The 22,990-nt window shown below is 37.6% G+C and overlaps 2 protein-coding genes across 2 annotated transcripts; one reads left to right on the top strand and one right to left on the bottom strand.

Moving 5' to 3' along the window:
- Positions 1-5: 5 nt before the first annotated feature.
- On the top strand, positions 6-19,715 carry LOC136249191 (reversion-inducing cysteine-rich protein with Kazal motifs-like). The gene is made up of 25 exons (XM_066041145.1): positions 6-244; positions 1,476-1,570; positions 1,632-1,691; positions 1,885-1,972; positions 3,463-3,486; positions 3,572-3,627; positions 3,861-3,923; positions 3,984-4,056; positions 4,575-4,645; positions 4,853-4,924; positions 6,181-6,208; positions 6,258-6,318; positions 6,686-6,836; positions 8,289-8,353; positions 8,432-8,562; positions 10,108-10,286; positions 10,417-10,576; positions 14,229-14,312; positions 16,396-16,573; positions 16,789-16,850; positions 17,142-17,260; positions 18,396-18,612; positions 18,735-18,853; positions 18,907-18,996; positions 19,111-19,715. Exons 1-25 carry the CDS (start codon positions 166-168, stop codon positions 19,357-19,359), a joined length of 2,574 nt encoding a protein of 857 aa, XP_065897217.1. The 5' UTR covers positions 6-165; the 3' UTR covers positions 19,360-19,715.
- Positions 19,519-22,990, bottom strand: LOC136249192 (uncharacterized). Its single transcript, XM_066041146.1, has 3 exons — positions 22,361-22,990; positions 21,245-21,921; positions 19,519-20,785 (listed from the first exon to the last, which is right to left on the bottom strand). The coding sequence occupies exons 1-3, from the start codon at positions 22,932-22,934 to the stop codon at positions 19,721-19,723; spliced, it is 2,316 nt and encodes a 771-aa protein (XP_065897218.1). The 5' UTR covers positions 22,935-22,990; the 3' UTR covers positions 19,519-19,720.

Raw genomic sequence — 22,990 nt, 5'->3', positions numbered from 1 at the left:
ACACGCACATGGTTTCAAAGGAGGCTAGACATTAATAGAATTAGTGGGAAGATTACGTGATCTATTACGATATACGAAGGAAACTTTGTCTTCGCTAGCACATTATTTGTGAATCGACGAAGCGTTTATACATTGGAAACATAGTACCCCTGTGACCTTGAGTTGATGGCGAATCTACGACTATGTCTGTTCGTTTTCGTGGCGCTGTGGTTTATCGGCCGAAGTCCAGTAGACGCACAAACTGGTTAGTATATGAACTAGTAGTATTTCTTAACACACACACAGAGTGGATTATGGTGGCATAAATATACATCGAATACACTACAGCATTACTCTGAATGTGGCGCGTGGTTTTTAGAATGCAAATTATTGACAGACCTGGGTGATTAAATTGTTAACCAATTTCACGGGTCTTGCATGTTCTACTCCACTCTACAATAATGTAGTATTTGATGTGTCACCAAGCTTCACACCACAGCAGTATCTATAAATCCTTCTGGCTGTCCCATATACAGGCCATGGTAGTGGTTGTAGATGGTATACCAATGTTTGTTTGTTTTGACTTGTTGTTTACTGCAATGTGTTATTGTGTGTTGTTCAGTGACAGTATTTCCAGCTTGTTAGGCTGGAAATGTTGTAAACACATTCACACGATACGCTGTCTTAGTTCATGCATATCACATCTTGGTCATTTTAATGGTCACATTTCAGCATTTTAGTGATCATGGTGTAATGGAATGTTACTGTTGTCTGGAATTTCTTTATTCTTATAATAAATCTGTTTATCTTTCTACCAGAACGTAAGCTATACAGTATGTCAGTGTTGGTGGTGTTGCTAAAAGAGAAATTGGAAGCACTTTAGTTGCAGGAAGCATTACTGCCCTACATAGTGACATACACCAATAGGATATGATGTGGTACTGATGAGTTGCACTTACTGGTGGTTGTTAAAACCTTGGTGTAGTTTATATTTAAACCTTGTTGTAGTTTATGGTGGTGTATTTTACATTCCCAATATCTAATCTAAGAGTGTGTGTGTGTGTGTGTGTGTGTGTGTGTGTGTGTGTGTGTGTGTGTGTGTGTGTGTGTGTGTGTGTGTGTGTGTGTGTGTGTGTGTGTGTGTGTGTGTGTGTGTGTGTGTGTGTGTGTGTGTGTGTGTGTGTGTTGTTCCCCAGGCCTCACTTGTGACCTCCTGCAGCACTGACTTGTAGCACCTGAGTAGTGTAGGTGACCCAGTGTTTCACTTGATAGGGACCACCTTGTTTACAGTAACATACAGCTTTCTTTTGTCAGTGTGTACGTTCATGTGTGTGACAGTATAGCACCATTGTGTTCATCTTATTCCTGTATAATGTAACTTTGTTGTTCAAATTTGATGTCGAGATTTCTCTGTGCCAATATGCTGTGCTCTCATCTTGTTTTCTTTCCTCAATTCTTTTGCACCATGGTCAAATGGAAATTATTTCCCTTGTTAGATGATGGATCTGGCAACAATAATCAGCTAACAGGCATTGCCTCATGTTGTTACCTGTACTCTGAACAGGCGACGTGTTTTGAGATTTGTGCTATGGTAAGATATAATAGCAGTGTCCAACCAACCTTGGTGACATGGATGTGTTTCCCATCCTCAGATGCATGCCACTGGTGATGTATTGGATCCTGTTTTAAGAAACTGTTCAGAGATGATATTTGTAAGTTTTATATTTTGAGTGTATAGTTGAATATTCAAGAATTATTTCCAGCAGATTAATGGCTACTAATATCATTAACTTGTAATTTTCTTCTCAACCAGAGTTCTGTGTGTTTGCATCGTTGTCCAAATTAATGTCAATGTTTTGGTGTGTTGAGCCTGCTTCATTGAAGCCACTTTTTCCCTCCTTTTAGGACAAGTATGAAATGTGTATCCATGGCTTTCTCAGTATGACAGAGCAGCCTACTAATGCTACCCCTACTACTGAGTATCCTGCTACAAGTAAGTTCCATTGTTTTACAATAAAATGGCTACTGTTTGTTTTGTCGTCTTTATATTAAATTTGTTATGGCCATGTTTGGAAGGTCAATTTTCACTTGCATGATGTAGGAGGGTCTAAATTAGGTGTAATTTCAGCTCATCTAGTAAAAATGTCCTGGCTAGTTTGTGAAGGAGTCTGTTTGCTGTCTGCCTAGACAACATTCCATCATTCTCACAGCTATCTGATCTGGGTATGAATATTACAATAGCTACAATCAACATAGGATAGGAAAATTTATTTTTTGACTTGATGCCCTACATCTTGTTGATTTTTAATTCTAGCTACTGTGGCTGAATTTTTGGTTTCCTTTGTTCTGTGAAGGTCAAAGTGAAGTTCTTTGTTCCTTGTGGGTAGGTTAATATTGGTGTTGCAGGTTTCATTTCATTTCCACCCTCTCTACCAACACCATTTTAGCTGGGTGATAACATCCCTGGCATGTCTGTGGGGACGAGATCAAACAAATAAAATTGGAGGGCATTTGTGGCTGGCAGAATCAAAGGTTCAGCCTACTCAACACCTTCACTTTGATTCAATTCTAATAGTTTGTGCTATATTATGTGATACTTCTATGATATTACTAGAGGTTCAATTACCCTTTGGGTGTGGTACAGATTTGGTGGGTTTGTGTAGTCTTTGAGTGTGCCCAAGTCTTTTCATTGTTTGTAGTGTAGAACAAGTGATGTGTATGCACTAATATAGTTTATTAGCAGTACCATATATCCCATACATTCATTACTTTATTATATTGTATAGTTCAAACATGTTGATATCATATTCTGGGAACAGCAAATCAGTAGCATATTGAATGCTTTTAGTAGCATGTTTGTTTAAATAGTGACAGTTGACTGATGCACTGTAGATAATATTATTTTATGGCATTCCTTAATGATATCTGAATTCCATTACACTCTTAGACTCCATCTGTTTCATAGGGGGATTGGTTTCTATGTATTATATAGAAACCACCTGTTGTATGTGTGGAATTTATAGTTGAGAGGTTTTGTGTATATGTGAGTCTGTAAATGTTGTTCTTCAATTAACAGCAGTGTTTGTTTATATACGTTTTAGTTTCTATATTTTTGGTAGTGCATGTGCTTGTGAATAATATGTGCATGCGTGATAATATGTGCGTGCGTGTGCACGTACATGTGTGTTTAAAATTGTATATGCATTACCTTGCATGTTTGTGTGTACGGTATTATACAAGTTCACAGTATAAGTACACAAATGCTGCGGTGTCAAGTTACTAGTGTAGTTTCAAAAAAAAATTTTTTTTAAGTGAGTTTTCTCCTACCTACATACAGGTACATACTTATATCAAGTGCATATACAACAGCTAAACTTGTTTGTATACTAAGATATGTCCCTTTGATTCATTGTGTTTGGTGTGGTAAAATCTGATGTGTGTTTGTGTTTGCCTTTGTTATCTGTTTTTTTCCATCACACGCAGGTTTGCCTCCTGTCACACCAGTTGGTAAGTACCTTGTCCATCAGTGTATAGTGTGTATTTGTGTCTATGTATGTGTATCTGTTTACTGTTCTCATTTGCTCGCCTATAGCTTACCGATGCTGTGATAAAGCTAACAGCACTCGCTGTAGATGGGATTGTCAGAGGGTAAGCAACAGAAAGTAACTATAACAGAAAGCAACTATAACAAAAGACCAAACTTGTATCACTTTTGGTCACACATGACACCTGTCATACCGATACTCAGTCTTGTATGCTAACTCAATTTAATGGTTAACTAATTGCAGTCAATATCCTGTATGTTACCATGGTGATATAATACAATTTCAAATGTTGGTATATTTTTATTGCTATATACTTTTTTTTTCTTGCTTATGCAGCTCTTGCTAGCTAATGGTTCTGAGGAGGAACGTTACAATGAGCTAGTTCGTCTGTGTGGACATGTGAGTATATTGCTGGGTCATTTTAGTATACTTGTGTATATAATATCTGTTATGTTATAGGATCGGCCGATATTCACTTGTTTCCTGGGTGTACCAACACCTACTGTTACTCCAGTACCACCTAACAGGCAACGTGAGTATATGTAGATAGTACTGTATAGATTCTCCATAATGGTCGCTCAGCTCTTTAGTAAAACCACTTCAGTACAGTATAGTGGCTATGTCTAGTAGGTCGCAAAGGTGTACATGGTAAGGTGACCTCAAGCTATACAGTTCTTTGATCCCATAGGTAGCTTAATTGTACATAGTTGACAAGATGTGCATGTATACTGTTACAATATGTATAGAAATTTGGCATAAGTATGTGTGCTAAATGCAACAGAAATAAATAACCCACTTCATACAACAAGTATCCTGTTTGAAACTGGGATACTAACGACCACATGGTGTTCTTGTGGATGCCCCTATATGGTGTGTTAGCTGGTATTTCATCATTTCTTGTCTGCTTATTAACTTGATCATGTACCCAATACACAATATTGTACCAGCCAGCTATTTCATTTCTGTAGCAGAGAGTGTGTGCTATGCTGTGCTAATATATCTAATACTAGATGCATGTTGCTGTAATGATTTTGTGTGCTGTTTTTGTAGCTGTTGATCTGATCCGTAGAAGGTGTTGTCAAAGTGCAGTGTCAGATTATTGCAGGAGAAATTGTATTATGGTAAACTTGTTTGTTTGTTTGTGTCTGCATATGAACAGATCGGCAGTCTCTCTCAAACTCTATATATTTAATTCTAAGAAAACTTCTGCGAAGCAAAAAAATCTGTGCCTTTACCATAAAGGGACAAAATGACTTCAACTTTGTTATGAATGATGTGTCTACTACGGTAATATTGTCATCCTCGTGTGTCTTGTGTTTCTCTTATAGTTTTATGAGGACAATACAGTGGACGAGTCATGGAGAGCTGTGGAGGGAGACTGTATTCATCGACCAGAAGAAGTATGTTATCACTGGTGTTGAGTAGTGTTGTTGTAGCCAGATCTATAACTTGACACCGTTTGTCACATTAACCAGGAATTACGTAACTCCTGGTCTAGCTAACATATCCCCCTGTAATATATTTGAACTGTATAAAAGCAGATGAAAACATTGATAGACTGGGCTAAAAGATTGGCCTGTAATGTGTAATGGCTTCTGATGAATGAGTGAAATCTTTAATGTGTCTTGGCTTTCTCTGGCTGGTGCATGCACTTGTACATTTTGTGTATTATAATTGACAGTGATACTGCTGTTGTTGTGCACTTGTTAGTGTCTCATGTTACCACTGCTCTATATTATTGTACAGTGATTCTCTGGTCCTCAGTGTGGTGGATAATGAGATTTTTAGTGTTAATGAAATTATTGGTGTGTGTTCCATAGTGTGATTGGATTAGGCTAGCAACTGTATCAAATCACACACCTTAAACTGATTGTGTGTGTGTGTGTGTGTGTGTGTGTGTGTGTGTGTGTGTGTGTGTGTGTGTGTGTGTGTGTGTGTGTGTGTGTGTGTGTGTGTGTGTGTGTGTGTGTGTGTGTGTGTGTGTGTACAGTCTCCTGTGAACTAATTGTCCAGGATTTGCCTGCGCTGTAGTGCTGTGCGATATTAGGATTTTGATTGATACAATGTTGATGAAATATTGATATTTTGATATTTGGTTTATTGTATGGGTGGCCACTGTTTACTAATACGCTTTAAATGCATGTTGTTGTTGTTGTTGTTTTTTAAACTAAAATCATTGCGTAGCACCAGGAAACTAAGCTTTTGAAATAGCTAAATTGCATAGAACTGGCCTTCATTTCTGTTGTGATTGCACATACACATACCAAAATGCTGTAGCTTTATCGAAATATGGCTTGATATATTGATAATTATTGATGATTTGATAAATATCAAAATCAGCAACTGCAAAGTTGAAATTCGATACAATATTGAAAAATTATTGCAACATGGATATATCCCACACTACTACTGCGCTGACTCGTAGTACCTGAGTAGTGCAGTGCTGGTTCACTGGGTAGGCAATAAAGTTTTGCTCTCTGTGATCAGGGGACTAGTTGTATTGAAATTCACAACTCTAAAGTACACACTACAGCATTTGATTAATTAATTAAGTCATCAATTCTCAGACAATTTCATAATCATGGTGTTGAGTATGTGCTTGTCGTTATGTGCCTGAGGTGATAAACTACGTAGAATATTCTTCTTTTTCTTACAGTGGAAGTTAGCAAGCTGCTTGGCCGATGGTAAGCATTAATTAAAGTAATTACATGTGTTAAATTATTTGAATAACAGTGAGCTACTCCTGCAAGCTGGGATGCACTGATATGTCTTTCTGCAGTACTTTTAACAACAGGTCAGTGGAATGATACGTATTCTGCTACTATTCTATGTATTGTTCAGTGTTACAAATTGGCCTGCAGAGAGTATCATATTTTACAAAGCGGGTTATTCCAACTGTTGATAATATTGGTTACAAGTTGAGATTTTTGGCAAGCTTGTTTATTAAACAATAGGTTTTACTGATTAATGGCCACTTGATTGATCAAAGTAATCAAAATTGTGAAGTTCTCTTAGTTGTTTGCTGAATAATAGGTGGTTGTTAAGGTGCATTGTGTTGTTGTATATATGAACGTTAGTTTGAGAATCTCCTTATAGGTGGTATAACAATATAGGCATTTCTCCATAAGGCCATGCTCTTGAATGCTGTACTTTCCTTACAGACCAAATGAGCTGTTCCGTCAGTGTAATCAAGCCTCAGATAGGCATGCAAAAAATCAGTACCATACATGGCAAGATGAACGAAACTTTACGCTCTTGAACAGCGTCGTATCAATAAAAGATGTTAGCAAGTGTCTGCCTGACATGTGGAAGGTACGTAGCAACTTGTAATGGAGATGTTATTGTTTTGTGAGAATCCCAACGTGTATTGTGCATCTATCGAAAGTATCGAGTTGTTCATTCCATTGCACCTAATATGTGCATCTATTGAAAGTGTCAAGTTGTTCATCTAATGTGTTTGTTTACTGTTATGTTGTTTATCCTTGTGTCGTCATTTGGTTGAATGCATAACTTTAAATGTTTATTTCATTAAGATAAATGCTTATTGCCATCAGTATTGTTTGTACACAGTATGTTTACACTGCAAACTGAGCACTCTAATGCAAGCCGGAGGACTCAAGTTCAAGGCAGGGGGGCTTTACAAGATACGGGGTGCTTATATAAACTAGGAGAAGCTAAGTACACTGTACGTTAAGACTCAAATAAAGATTATCAAAATGTGTAAAAGGTTGAAAAGGACCTCCTTTACACATTTGACACCCAAGACCTCTATCGAAATCTGTCATCATTCTTGTTATAAAAATTATAGCAGTACGTGATTCAACAATTGTTAGTAATTCTGTATTTGATATATTCATACCATTTAATGTTACAACACTACCATCTGTTGATGTATCTACAGTGTTGACATACTATATGTTGACTCTGCCTGCTACCTACACACTTTGACAGACAGATTTTCTAACAGTGGGAGTTATGCTGCTTGTCACCAATGATGTCTAGAGTGTGGTTACAATGAGACTATTATTATAGCATACCACTGTGTCATGTGATATGATAGAAGTCCCATACTTCAAAGATATCTTGGACATGTGGCGTAGACATTGGCTTGGGAACTATTTGTCTTGTACAGTCAGTCACTGGTAAATTCATTGCTCAAATTCAATGGTGACAAAGTGTTATTGGTATATATTTTTACTTGCTAAATCTGTTGTATTAGATCTGTGACTTCATCTTGTTTATTGGATCCTAAACTTGAGGACAACTGTATCAATTGGGTGGCTGAAATATTGTCTGTAAACCTGTTCTACTACCATAAAACCTGTTCATCCACCATAGAACCTGTTCATTCACCATATATGTATAACCTGTTTTTCCATCATATAACCTGTTTATCCACCAAATCTGCCATATAATCCCATTTAAACTATTTGTTGCCATAGAACTTGTCTATCCACCATAGAACCTGTTCATCCACTGTAGAACCTGTTTGACTGCATCCCATACATATCCAGTATAGAAGGAACTGGCTTTATCAATAACATGGGGCTTAAAAGTTCCATATAAAATGCCAATGCAACATAACATTAACATTGTGTTTGTTTAGTGGGTTTAGTGCATACATTGTAGCTACGTCTCCATAGCTATTTTAAATTATGCACATGTGTGCATGCGCATGTACATGTGTGTGTGTGTGCATGTGTGACGTTTATTTTGGTAGCTAGTAAATGTTGCTAAGTTAATCATGTCGATATGTTATTGTAGGCACTTGCTTGTTTTTATCACACTGAGCCTTGTCATCCTGTCACACTATCCACTTTCATTTGCAGGTAATTGATATTTTATGCTTGTATGTGGTGAATACTATTTTCTGCCTGAGTATTGAAGGATTGACATTTCTTATGTAGACGTGATTGTATTAAGCTGTTTAGTGAGTGTGGAACAGGCTTTCATGTGGACAGACTTTGTGATAAACTGTCGTCTTCTTCTGATGACAACTGCCTGCCTCTCAGCAACTACACTGACAGCCATAAACCAGGTTCATATCTGTTCATCCGTTCTGTCCCTGTGTTGTGTGTGTTGAGTACATTACATTATGTGTCTTGTGCATTTCTTCTACAATTCTTGTGCATTTCTTCTACAATTCTTGCATACATATTGTTTGTTTATATTGTTCATGCTAAGATACTAAATGCTACACAAAAACAATGCAACATACCGACATGCCACTACAGCACGCTGTAATGCACCATCTACTGTACATTTCAGTTTATGTCACACTATGAAGATTTTTCTTTAAGACTTCATTGATATTACATTGACTGTGGGAGTAGTTATGTTTTGGGAGGCTTGGGTGATTAATTTGTGATTGATTGCAAGTTGTTACGTAAGAAAATCCATTAGCATAGTTGAAGTACCATGAAAACTCTTAAGCAGAATCTGGGCTTGGCTGGATTACTGGCAAGTGTTCAGTTGTGATAACTTGTTATATTTTAACGAGTGATTTTTGCCATTATCAGTTGAAGACTGGTAATCAATCAAGAAGAGTTATCTGTTTCTAGTTTGTGTTGTAGTTACAGCTTCAATATCGGCCACCATAGATGACTGCTGGTCAATGAGAAGAGATGGCTTGTAGTGTTTCGTCGTGGAGTGTTGTTTCTAAGTTTTCTCATTAATAGTGTATTTGATGGCAAGACGAAAGACTGACTATTACTAGAGAAAGGAAGAGTGTGCTGAATTTGTCTCGTCCCCAGCCACCCATGTGCTCAATCACGTGAAGTTTGCCTGGTGATTTTCTTGGTCCTAGTGCTACAGACGTGCTCATTCATGCTTACATTTGAATGATAAGCTGTCCAGCCGCTTAAAGGAGTGTTACTTTATAAAAGTTGCTGGCGTATCTTATGAATAGTTGATGTATGAAAGCCTTCTTGACATTTAACTTAGAACAATGATCAGCAGCAAAGAACACCTTAAGCCAACAACTAAGTGAAGTATGTACTTTACTAATGTGCACTTCCTGGGCCAAGAATTTGGACTACTATCACCAGGTAACCTTTGCGTTATCGAGCACGTAGTTGCTGGGGATGAGACTAGTGCTGAATCATGGTCACCAGTCATTTGACTCAATCACTAATTCACAGCACTTGTTCAGTGATTTGGAGAGCTGTGGGTACAATGTTATGATAACAAGTTGTTGTGTTAATGAAAACAACTGATTTTAAGAATGGTAGATTGACACAATGGCTCACTAATATTGAAAGTTAATTGGTTGCTATGCATTAAGTTGACAATTGTTATTTGTAGCTCAAATTATAGAAATATTCCAAACAATAACTCTTTTTGGTGGATAAAATCTCTGACAGCTCTCAAAGTATGTATGTGATTGTTATTTTGTCTCTAATTCTACACCCAAAATTCTTTGGCACAAAGAAAATAATTTGGCTGTGCTTTTGTTGCAAGAGTTAATAATACCATGTTTACCGTATGATCAATAATTTAAGTACGTACATTAACGTCAATGCTTCTCAATAATGGTATTTCCCATGCTAACTTTGTGTTAGAGAGAGTGTTTATTCGCCCTCAGTATCAGTCCGGCAGCCTTGTAGCTCCAATCCTTGTGCGAGAGGGGAGGTGTGCCTGATCAACAAATGCTCCCCTGATGATCTGGAGTGTGTACCATATAAGTGCATTCCCGGTTGTTCCCTTGGTAACAATGTCCATGATATTGTTAGTGTGATAGTACCCAACAACACTGTTGTCAAGGTGAGTTGCTATGGCTGTATCATAGTAATTAGAAGATTGACATGAAGTATTTATTAGAAGTTGATATTTTTGAGCATATCTTTTAAAGCTCGCGTTGAGTGTGTTTTAATGGAGTGGTTTATTTTGTCAGATTCAACTTCCTGATGATGAGAACTGTACCAGTTATGTGCAGTGTAACTCCCAGTGTCTCTATGACTCCTACACCCTTCAGTCTACAGGTACTGGTCTAGGGAATCATTGTCATCACCAGGACCACTGTACTGTTCATGGTGCCTTTGGACCTGTTTATCGTAAGTGTGTATAATAGTAGTGTGTGTGTGTGTTTGTGCCTACATGCACTTCTGCATATATGTAGGTATGCAGTTTTTTGTTTTTTTTGTGGGATGGCATATGAATACCATCAAGATTATATAATACTAACCAAGAATATCAAACTGTATTACCTTGTGATAAATGATTGTGGACATGACTAAAACATGGAATGGACTGGGAAAACGGACTCGCAAACGGACTGGAAGGAACTTCCCTGAAAAAAAATTTTTTCTATAGAACTCACTATATCACTGCTACAAAGAATATAACACATAACAGCCTTAAACAAACCTCTGAATGCCAGTCTGCCAGTGTGAGTGCCTGTGACAGCGAAGTTGTCCGTTAGTGTTGTAAACAAGTTTAAACAAACAAAATAACACAGACTGTATTTGTAGTAGCTGGTGCCTTGCCAGCTGACATGGTCCTACCTGTCAGGAGCCATCAAACTAATTGCAGCAGTTAACCAGACCACAAAATCCAAGTAACATGTGTCTTAACAGGCTTGTAACTTGTGTCTTGCCTTGTTGGAAAGTGCGTGCTTTTAATTAAACACAAAATAAACTTAATTTCAAACTATCTTTAAGCACAGGACTTAATATCAGCTTGAGCACACTTCTACATCATGTTCAGAGGTTTGTTTCAGGTTGTTGTTACATGTTATATTCTTTATAGCAGCTATACAGTGTATTTCTATGGCCAAAAAATATTTTCAGGCAATTTCTTCCCAGTCCGTTTGCTAGTCCATTTTCCCAGTCCATTTTCCCAGTCCGTTCAGTTTTTATGTCCAATGATAGTGTAGAATAACACACAGATTTCAGTAATTGTTTATTTACACAAAATGATAATTTTGACATGGCAATAGGTCCAGTTTTGTGTGTTATTTGACCAAGTATTCAACAGTTATTGTAGAAGTGTAGTAGTAGTAGTAGTATGAATCTGATTAACTGCAGCTTGCAGCTTTCTCAAGAAAATTATGGCACAAATAAGTGTGTTGCCGTTGGAAATCAGCTTGCCGATGCCAGAACTGTAACATTAGCCTTAACTGTATCATGTCTTTGCTTGATTAAGTAGCCATCCCAATCAATCACTAGCACACTGTTTGATACTGTTGGCTACCATTATGTACTATTGCACCATATATGTATGTAATATATTCTATTATTAACATACCATTGTTGGGTGGTGGTACAGTGATTCAATCTGTTGCAGGGTGTGGATTCTGTTACTGTTTCTACATATACTGTGCTTCCTTTATACTCTGTAAAGCCTCAACAGTGTTATTATACTGAAGTCATTGGTGAACTAGATTAACATACAGTTGTATAGCTAGTACTATTCTAGGGATTGTGACTGTGTAGTGTAGTGTAGTTGTATGCCTGTCAATTTAAGTTGATGCATTTGTCCAAATATGGAAATCAGTATAGGTTATGTAGTACCTCCTTGTAGAAATTATGTTAGCTTATGTAGTGATGTGTTTGTGTGGTATGTCATGTGCATGCACACACATCACTGCCCCATAGAGTTGTCTGTCCATTGACTTTAATAGAAGCTGCCTATCCACCTGGCCATGTGATACTAAGTAACCAATAAAAAGACTTCGACAACCCCCAGGAAGGTAGGTACTTGTGGGCCCTGGACAAAAGAAGAGCGCATGCTTACATTAGAGGCCTGAAGTTGTAGTGTATTCCCTCTTGTTGGCTTGCAAGACCAAGCCAAGAGACCCCTGCCCTCCATGGCACCGCCAAGAACAGGTGTGCTACTATTAACCACACCACTATGAAGTGGTCTGTTACCATGTCTACTTTTAGGAGGCTGGCAGGATGACATAATAATCACGCACGCACACACACACACATGTACACACGCATGCACGTACACACACACACAAAAGGAGTACCAAGCTAGATGGTAACACCTATCAGCCAACAATGGGACACCTATGCATTACTCAGGTGCTAGGAGTCAGCGCTGTCCACCACTATCCAACACACAATATTATTAAGTATGGTAGTACTTAATAAGTAAGGATCAGTAAGAAATCATACAGCTTCATAATTTTTTTTGCACTTTAAAAACAGCCTTGGAACAAATTTTACCTGAAAAAACCACCTGGAATGCATTAGTACTGCTGTAATGCAAAGCGAAAAGTCGAATGATTAAATGTACAGTGAATTTAAAAAAAAAAAATTATACTTGCATTTTAAAAGTCTGCCTGCCGTAAGACCCGGCAGTGCGAGGTGTATGGTTCCAGAAATTTCTGACAGCAAGATGATGATGGTGGATTCACGAATCTGTTGTTTCAATTATGCTTTGTCCACTTCACCATGCTGTTCATCATTCAAGCCTTTCTTGTTCTTCACAATGGATAATGGATAGTTGCAGCACGCATTACTGCCTGAACACGTGATTTTAACAAAGTGTGCCGTACGACCAGAGACCAGGTTAGTAGTCGAGAAGTCATCTCTAGCATTTATTAACGCTGTATAGTTGTTTTAATAAAATGTTGACGAAAATCAAGAAATTGTAGACAAAACCTGTATGCTTATAAACATTTGACGAATTTAAATTTGACGAATTAAACTGATTCATCAAATTTTTTTGACATCAAAATTTCCTTACGTACGGTATGCAGGAGTGTAATATAGCTAGCTAGCTAGCTGGGCATAACAAGTAAACAAACTAGCTGTTTTTTAAAAACATTTAAAAGGTAGTAGGGATCAATATAATACACATGTTACAAAAAGTAAGGAAACAAGCTCAAAAATGTTACAGCTGAAAAACTGTACAAAGAGCAAGGAAACAAGGTTAGATGGCTACTTGCTAAAATGAGACACATTTAAATCACTACTTTTAGCTAATTTGATGATCTCATTTCAAGATGTTAGCCAAAGGTAGGTGTCTCGTTTTAGCAAGTAGCCATCTAATCTTGTTTCCTTACTTTTTGTTGTCTGGCTACAGCTGAACGATCCAGTGGATCATTTCTCATTTCAGCTGTAACATTTTAAAGCTTGTTTCCTTACTTTTTGTAGCATGTACTGTATAGCGGGTTTTTATTGCGAGGACTTTAATCTCGCGTTTTGGACAACATATTGTGGAGTTTTGTTTATCACGAGGTTTTTAGCGCCTGTAAAACTGAAACAACAAACCAGATGCTTGTTTGTACACAACAGCTTGCTGATCATTTATTGCTGGTTCCCCTACACAACACGTGTTTCTTCACCAAACATCGCTGAACGCGGCTGCCCTCCCATTTCCTGGCAAACTTCAGGTGCCTGCATCAATTCATCGTGGATACAAGCATAGATACAAAGAAACACGGCAAAGAGAACAAATTTCATTGCTTTCCATCTCCTACGCAAACATTTATTACGAGTAATAAATTCGCACAAGGAATTTGATGTCGCGAATTTGTCACTTCGCGAGATTAAGTGTCGCATGACTTTATGTTCGCAAGTAAATTTGTCTGCAAGAAAAACCCGCTATACGGTATATTATATCGATCCCTACTTCCTTTTAAATTTTTTAAGTAGCTAGTATTCTAATAAAGCAGTCACTTAGTATACATGCATTTTTAGTGTGTATTATTTCTATATGTGTGATTTATTTAATTTTGTCTATACTCTTTTTCAGAACATGGAGAGACATTTGAGCTGGACTGTCAATCATGTTATTGTAACTACGGCAACATCATCTGCTCAAACAAGACGTGTGTTGGTAAGAACTCCACTGTTGGAGTTGTCATGTAATCTTAAGGGATTTCTTCCTCACTCTTCTGAAATGATAATCTCCTATGGCAGACACAAATATACTGTACATTTTCTCATGAAATCTGTATGTGATAAGCGACGGTCTGGATTTCAAAATAGTGCATGGTCTCAATTAGGACTCAGACTATTCTTGAGTTCTTGCTCCCTTAATACCATTGTCTCTTCAAGCACTGAACTTTATGCAATATAGAATTCAGGAGTGTAAACATGCAGCACCTAGCTGCCCATAACTGTGTACCATAACTAAGTGCACAACAAGCAGTTGGGCATAGCTATAAATAAAAAAGGCGAAATGCATTTTGCAACCCTACTAAGCTATCACAAGTTTTTCTGTAAAAAAAATGCTTTCAGTATGATATGAAAGAAAATTGGCCTGTTAGTGACAATGTGTGCAAATTGATTGTTGAATATTGCATTGTCTGTTGCAGTTTTGTGTATTTGATACTGGGCGTGTTTTATCAGGCATACAGGGGGACTCTCCCTACTAGAGAATGTGCATACTTGACAAAGTGTAAATGGTTAATATGGGAGTTAGTAATTCCTCAAATAGATCACTATCTGAACTTAGCCATGTACGTAACTTGCTAAAGCTATTAATTTTTTTCTTTGCAGCGACCATGTAGAAGCTACCCAGACACTATGGCCTTTTTAATAAGAACAGGGTTGACTCTTTTGATGTAGTTCTCAGAAATTGCACAATTACAATCAGTCTGTTTCAAAATTCATGACAGAGATAGCATATAACATTTTTGACAACATTCATTGTGGAGTATAAAGGGGAGTAAGATGAACCCATGTAAATTCTATGTAATGCTTGAGAAGATTTCGCCACTGGTTATTCTAAACCAATGAATGAGACAAAGGCTCAATTAAACATCTGGATTCAATACAGTTCATTCAAAGTTTTGTGCTAAAAGTACAGTGCTAAAAGTACAGTGCTAAAAGTACAGTGCTAAAAGTACAGTGCTAAAAGTACAGTGCTAAAAGTACAGTGCTAAAAGTACAGTGCTAAAAGTACAGTGCTAAAAGTACAGTGCTGTTACTTAGATTTATACTTTTGTTATGAGCAACACATGGCAATCACCACTAGTTCTCACATTTATCAAATGGCCACTGACAACCATCCATAGCGTATATATAAGGGAACGTACCCTTCTGTAATGGACACTTTGCAGTATGTGGTACTTTGGTACTTTTTCACATGGGCCTTGGATCATTTAAGACTAATTGCCTCTGGTTTCCCACAATCAAATGATACCATATTTGGTTGTGAGGAAGTTACTGGTGATATCAGCTTAGTGTATGTAGTATAAGGTGAAGTTGCCACTTTTGGTTCTTGGAGATGCCAGATCATTGGAGTAGGTAAACATCACTCTTGATATCATTGAGCTAAATTAGTTCATGTTTTAGCTCATAGTCTAGGGATGCTGCCTTATTTTGCTTTGTTTAGGTTACTGTATTGAACTGTCATTTCCTGTCTGATGTGTAAGTGTGGGTCATCTTGAAACAAAAAGGGAAGGTATCTTGTAGTGTGATTAGATAAAGTATTACAACAATGAACTTAACTACACTTTCAATAGTACAAGTATCTGAACTAATGATGTCCTAGAACTTGGATACCATAGTTAAGTTGTGCATGACTGAAGGCATCAGTTAGTTATGTAGTTCCTAAGTTAGTAAGTTAGTCAGTAGAATATTTGATTAGGGCTTTTAAAGACATTGCTAAAAGCTAACAGTTAGACTCTAAAGATTTATGTATGATTACAAATGGTCTTGGTCTGTATGAAAGGTGTCAATTATAGAATCCTCTCTTCGAACACTTTATATCTGTTGAAATGGCTTGGAGCACAAAATGATTTTCTTGTTATTTGTGAGTAAACAAAGAATTAATATTAATGGTGTTGACATACAGTGTGGTTTTCTGGTAACTAGGTCTGATAGCCTAACTATATTTCATTTATTATAAGAATTTTATTTCTTTGCTCATTTTACTGGCCCCCTTGTCACTGTGTTACCTCATGTTCTCTCAGTACCACTATGTCCCAACTGTTCCATGGAGGAGTATAATCCAGTGTGTGCCCCTAATGGACAGACGCTACCTAGTCGATGTGTTGCTGTGTGTCAGGGTTGGAGGGAGGACCAACTGAGGACTGGGTTCTGTGCTAACTACTCCGCCTGTGAACGCCATACCTGTCCTGTACGAACTAGGTATGTAAAGCATTTTTTGTGAGTAGGTATGTTCATGTAGTGTGTGTGGTGTAGTGTAGTAGTGATTTTGTGTATGTGTGCATATATTACATGTAAATATGCGTGTTGATGTGTGGGTGTGTTTATATACAGCATGTGGGAGTGTGTACTGTATATAGATGTTTCACATTTACGTGTGTGTGTTTGTACTTTGAATGTCAATCCATCTCACATAGGTGTGTAGAGGATCGTCGAGTGTGCATGGGGAAGTCAGGCAATTGTGCCCAGTATAGTTGTGGTAAGCAACTTAGCACTTAATAGGCTATGCTATGTATGTGTGTTTCTTCTGTGTTTGTGGTTTAACACCAATGTTTCATATTGAAAACAGGATGTTTGTTTTAAGTGTGATTATTTTGGCAAGCTTCTACGTGCCTCCAAAACATACTTAGAATTTGGTAGAGCTATATATTTGGACACAGTTTATTTGTGTGTGTGTGTGTGTGTGTAGTACTTTCCCATAATCGATTGTGTACATAGCGTAACACCCCCATGGATTGGTGTAAATTGTTTATATATATATTTTTGACAGAGCGTTTCACCTGTACACTTGAAGCTCAGCCCGTGTGTGATACATCAGGACTAGTGCATGCCCATCTTTGTAGCCTGCTGACTCACAACAAGCAGCTAGCTTACAGAGGATTCTGCGAGGTAAAATATAGATATGTAATGTATCATCAATGTCATCCACTTTCTTCTAAGTATTCAGTGCATATTTAAAAAGTACATAAAACTTGTGACATTCATCGTCCTTGTGATGCACAACATGTGACCACAGTATGACACTTTGCACAGTCTTATAATTGACAGGTCTATTACTGACAGCCATACAGGAGTCAGGATTATTACCTGCTTGTGATACAGTTTATTTGTTGTGCCTACAGAGCCTATATTGCTAGCATACACAATTATACATTGAACAAAATGTGTCTAGTGCTGCAGTATTCATGTTCTATTAATAATTTACAGGTGATTAAGTTCCATTGTTGAAATGGCTCCTAGTAACATTCACTTTTGTGGTATAGAAGCTGGGAATTCCATAGTTCCACCCATTTAGGTGAATTCCCTAAATCCATAGAAAAACTTAGACATCACAGATGTTTGATATAGTAGTACTTCTTTGTTTAAAATGGTGGGAACTCAGTGTAGTTTGTATGGGCAGGGAATCCCAGCTGTAACCAGTTGGCACTTCCTTGTTGTGGATGACGTCAGAGGTCACAAGACACCTTGCTTATTGCACACATTATTTCATAACAGTGCTGATTTAGCACTGCAACAATTTGGCTTGTGCAACCTCATATACTTGCTAAACGATCAGAAACCTGTGAAAATGCCCTTTGCTGCTAATTTTAGCTTTCTTACATAATTTCTTAGACTTGGGGGTTTGCATCAGTTATTTGTGAAATGCTAGGTGGCTGCATGCAGTAAGAAACATGTTAATTAATTAACAAGTACTTACCAGGGAAACTCAAATTAAGGAAAGATATCAAGTAAATGCCCACTTCAGACTGTTTTTTTCTCATGAAATCTACAATAAGTTGGTGTCTTTCATTAGAATCCTTTCTTCCTAAGGGAAAAGATGTAACTGATATATCTACAGTGAGCTAATGTTTCTTAAGAATCTTGTTAAATTTTTGATACTGTGTTGAAGGAAGTCCCTTGCATTTAAGGACTATGTTAAACTTTTGATTTCACTTACCTGTAATGTCGAATCTCCTTTGTACTGTGACCTTGCGTGTCATTAGAAGCCTGCTGTATCAACAGAGTGTATGTTTCTCGTATTTAGAAAGACTGCAAGAATTCTGGACCTGTTTGTGGCATGGATGGCAATGTTTATACCAGCCGGTGTCATGCAAATAGCTACCACGTTGCAGTTAACTACATGGGTGTGTGTCGTGGAACTACCACCGAGCATTGTAAAGATGTCGTGTGTCCTAAATTACCCAATGAAAACTGTGATGGCCATGGAGTGGTGCCCCCTGGAGCATGTTGTCCTGTCTGTGGTAAGAAGATTGACTTACACAGTACTTAACATACACCATATGCCACACACTTACACCTGGTGCACATGAGCATATACTGATTAACTGTTTACAGCATGATTTAGTCTTGTTACTCTTAACAGGTGGTATGGTTGAGGTATTGATTGATACTCACCATCTGCACCGCACTGCTCAGCATCTCGAACTCCCTCAAATTGCTGTCCAAGACATCCTTCAAGAATTAAACAGCCGCTTATCAACTGTAAGCTAGAATTTATGATATCCAAAATATCACTTTAACTTGCTTGTCCTCAGGTTGAATGTACTGTACTAGGCCACATAGCTTTGGACGGCACACTTGTGGTGCTATCTGTTCCCACTAAAGCTAATGCCACTAGCATGATGGTAAGAACCATTAATATACTGGTCAGTATTGTACAGGTATTCATAAGTAGGGACACTTGTGGCATGGCATGTGTGACTAGTATTTAGGGACTGTTGCCGTGTTATCCTTTTTAGGTTGAGGTATGCAATGCAGAAGCCGTGCTCATTACTTCTTGTATTAACAATAAGTCCCCGCTCTACTTGTCCAGCCCACTGCTGTCTCACCTACTACAAGCAGTCGTCTCTACGTCACAACTACCTACAAATAAAAGCTCCATTGTGGGACCTACACAATCTCCTAAAGGTTCTTCAGCTTCAAGATTCCCTGATATGATGTTAATGGTTTACTTATTGACTGCTTCTTTCTTGTTGTGTGTAAGATAAAATGAAGAGTATCTAGTGCAGAGTATCACTCATGTGTTGTATGTAGTACAGGTTTCAGGGCTGTGTATTTTTTTTCAAATCCTTAGACATTGTAGTTTTGTTATTGTAAACGTGTTCTGTTTTCTTTTTTTGTCAAGTCTATAATCCTTGTACATCTACTTCTTAATACGTACATAGATCACCAGTACTTATTATTATTGTACAGCAACAATATTAACCTTAAAACTATTATAATTTACAATACATATATACTGTATGTGTGTACTTGTGTGTATCTAATAATGTACATAATTCTACTATGATTTATAAAAAAAAAACTCATAAAAAAGTTGAAATGATTTGCATGCACAGCAAACGTGTTTTAAGTGTTATAACGCCTGACAAACTGGATAGCGTTCCAAAGATGAGCGGGAGTTGTAGTTGACAAGAAGCTGAACAACATAGCTGACATCAAGTTACAACCAGATATTTTTTCTTTACAACCATTGAGATAGATCTCCATGCTCTCAGCGAAAATCCATTTGTGACAATCATCTAGTGATACAACACTATTCAATTTTTCTTCAAATAATATGACAAATGCAACATTAGATCCTTCTAATGCCGTGAATCTCTTCTTTGGTTGACTACGAACTAGTTGAGTTAACAAAGCATTCAGTGTAGTTGATAAATTAGGTATAGCAGGGATTTTTGTATGTTTGTAATAAACATCTCCGCTATCATGACTAGGAAAGTTACAGCTTTGTCCTTTATAGAAAAGATGATATATCATCCTTCCAATGGCATAAACATCACTCTTATCAAACAATTCATCATGATATTTGCATGGTATTGTTACAGGATCATTACGATGGTGATCGTGAAGTTCAGGACTCCAGGCATGAGCATTCCCAGCTCTTGCTTCATTTTTATCTCTGAAGGGTATCCTTGATCCGCTGTCAGATTTGAGGCTTTTAGCATGCCCAAAATCTCCCAGCATCACACAGCCATCTTCTAAAATAAACACATTGTCAGCCTTTACATCTCTGTGGACAATATCGTATCTTCTCAGGTGTGCCACACATAGTAATAGCTGTGCTATAATACATAAAATGTAATCTTCTTTTATTCCAAAAGGAGAGATTGGATTCTGTTTGGTCTTCTCGCGAACAAAAGACAATAAGGTCTGCTTGCATGCGGGCATTACAAGAAAGGTAGTTGTAGGAGCAATCTGGGAAGATCGCATGTGACTTTCAGGTATAAAGGCTTTGATCTGCTCTTCAAAGTCGTGTGTACTTCCAATGTAATAGTGAACAAGTGGCATGCAGTTAGGATGAGGAGGAAGATATGCTTGAATGGAGTATTCATTCCAGTGCTTGTTCTGGAATCTGATGGCCTTCTGTTCCAAATTTTCACTTCCTGACAAGTCAACTATATTTATTAACATCTGTGAGAAAAACATACAGAGTTATGTGATAGAAGTTATTCCCCTGAGTGTAATAAGTGACAAACCACATAGCCAAACTAAATTGTTTATCATATTGGCCAAAAGTTCCCCCTGTGGTTCATAGGCTAAACCAAAACAAAGAACACCTGCAGCTCGATCATTACTGGCAGACACAATTAAAGAATTCTTCTTTTAAATGTATTAATTTTGCAAATGAAAGCTGCTGCAGTTTTTAAAGGGGCTTCAAGGTACTGTGACTTAGAGTTACAAATCAAATCGGGACTTATAATCACTTGAAAATTTGCTTTCGGTGATCCTAACAAATTATAACCGCACTCCTTTCAGTCAAACTGAAAGTGATAACCACATACTAAACATCATTATTGTCAAGGGACTTCACTACAAAAGCATTAGGATAAACTTGCAGTGTATACACAAAACTGCATAAGGAGTACCTACCTTTACAACAACTGTCACTCCATGTTTTTCTCGCATGTCAAGATTAAGTAGACCAACTTTAAAAACAAGTGAAGAAATACCCTCTCTTTTTCCATCAGGTTTTTGGTTGAGCGGTTTAAAATCAGGTGTTGTATAGTCGATACCAACTATCCATTCTTTTCTGCCTGTTAAACCAGCCCTGTTAAGCCTGATTGATGTAGTTTCAATGTAGCTTTGAGACACAGGCAAAGTTACATCCATAAGGCTTTCATACTGCGCTAGTGTCAGACAGTATTCTGTATGGAAATCTCTGAACATCTTTCTACAAGCTTGTAACATGGGATTTTTATATTGTTGACCATGTGAGCTTATTGAAAGGTAAGAGAGAGAAGTAAACAAGTGTTCTGATAGTTTGTCTAATTTTACTCGCTGCTTGGAAGGCGCAGTATAATCATTATCATGCAGTTTTCGAGGAAATGTTGGACTCTCAACAGAGTTTGTTTTAAGAAGTGGACTCTTCCTTTCAAAACATTCATCTGACTTTGTTTTACCCTGTGTTTCAAGCCTCCGTAACTGTTGATTAACTGGTCTTGTTTTAGACTGTGAAGTTGTTCCTCCAAATCCAGACACAAATTCATCACTAGTGCTTCCATTAAATGTAGTAGATTGTTTAGTTACTGCTGGTTGCTTTGGATTAGCTACAGATTATAACAGCATGACTTCATAACAACATGCAACGTGTATCCGTTTGGTTATAACATCACACAACACTAGATAATACTTCCTTTGCAAACAGTATAACTAAATCACACAGATCTAGAACACCCAAGTTAATATCTTTACAGGCTTCCCAGCGATATCTAGTAAAAACTGAAATAGAAAATAAAACTGCATGCAATTAACTATATCTACATGCATGGTTGCTGACGCCTTAACACCAATAAACAAGTATCATATCACCTTAAACCTGACAGGTGTGATATACAAGTGTAAAAGTCCCATGTACAGACCCTAAGATAACCTATAGATGGTGTTCAAGACAATACTTTAAAAGCACATGGCAGTAAAGTTAATTAGACTGTATAGGTACAAGTATGCTGGCCGAACCCACTAAAATACCATTAAAACACCACTTACTCTGGTTTTCTTTAATGAATGAATTGAGGTATTCGATTATTTGATAATGTTGGTTTTGCTCTGCTTCTTGCGCTGCAGTCCTATTATTCTGATTAACAATAGTAGCATCCGCTCCTTTAGACATTAAGGTTTTAACACAACTGAAATGGCCGCGGAGCGCGGCAATGTGTAGAGGAGTGTCGCCATTACTAGTACGGTAGTTCAGCTGTACCGTAGTGAGGTGACGAGTGAATACTTCTACAACTTTGTTATGTCCTTCATTGCACGCACAGTGTAGAGGAAATAAGTTATATACTGGATGTGCGAAAGGAACTGCTTCCCATTGTAATAGCAACTCACATATCTCCGGCCTGTTCAACTTAGCTGCTTCATATAGCGGAGTTAGTGTAAACGTAACACCGCTTTCAAATCTTTGAGGTATCTCGGCATTTGGACCGATAAACTTATCACGAATAATGGTGAGAACTGTTGCGTTGTCATCTAAAGCTATTGCCCGAATCAGGTTTGCCTTTTGCGCCTCTATTTCTTGAGGAGGTGGCTTGTTTCTTTTCTTACTAGGATCGCTACGGCTCATTTTACCACCCGTAAATAAGTGGCGCAATTGCACCGGCCAGATTAGGTAAAGTACCT

Source organism: Dysidea avara, chromosome 3, assembly GCF_963678975.1.
Source record: "Dysidea avara chromosome 3, odDysAvar1.4, whole genome shotgun sequence".
Classification (NCBI taxonomy): Eukaryota; Metazoa; Porifera; class Demospongiae; order Dictyoceratida; family Dysideidae; genus Dysidea; species Dysidea avara.
The sequence above is the reverse complement of the archived record's forward strand: the minus strand, read 5'-3'. Positions and strand labels throughout refer to the sequence as shown.

What these genes read in the sequence shown, in the direction of transcription:
- LOC136249192 (XM_066041146.1), bottom strand. Translation starts at nt 22,934, where the DNA reads ATGAGCCGTAGCGATCCTAGTAAGAAAAGAAACAAGCCACCTCCTCAA. An exon ending in ATTCATTAAAGAAAACCAGA is followed by an intron (nt 21,922 to 22,360) that starts GTAAGTGGTGTT and finishes TATAATCTGTAG; the next exon opens with CTAATCCAAAGCAACCAGCA. An exon ending in GAGTGACAGTTGTTGTAAAG is followed by an intron (nt 20,786 to 21,244) that starts GTAGGTACTCCT and finishes TTTTTCTCACAG; the next exon opens with ATGTTAATAAATATAGTTGA.
- LOC136249191 (XM_066041145.1), top strand. Translation starts at nt 166, where the DNA reads ATGGCGAATCTACGACTATGTCTGTTCGTTTTCGTGGCGCTGTGGTTT. An exon ending in GTATTCATCGACCAGAAGAA is followed by an intron (nt 4,925 to 6,180) that starts GTATGTTATCAC and finishes TTTTTCTTACAG; the next exon opens with TGGAAGTTAGCAAGCTGCTT. An exon ending in CACTGACAGCCATAAACCAG is followed by an intron (nt 8,563 to 10,107) that starts GTTCATATCTGT and finishes ATTCGCCCTCAG; the next exon opens with TATCAGTCCGGCAGCCTTGT.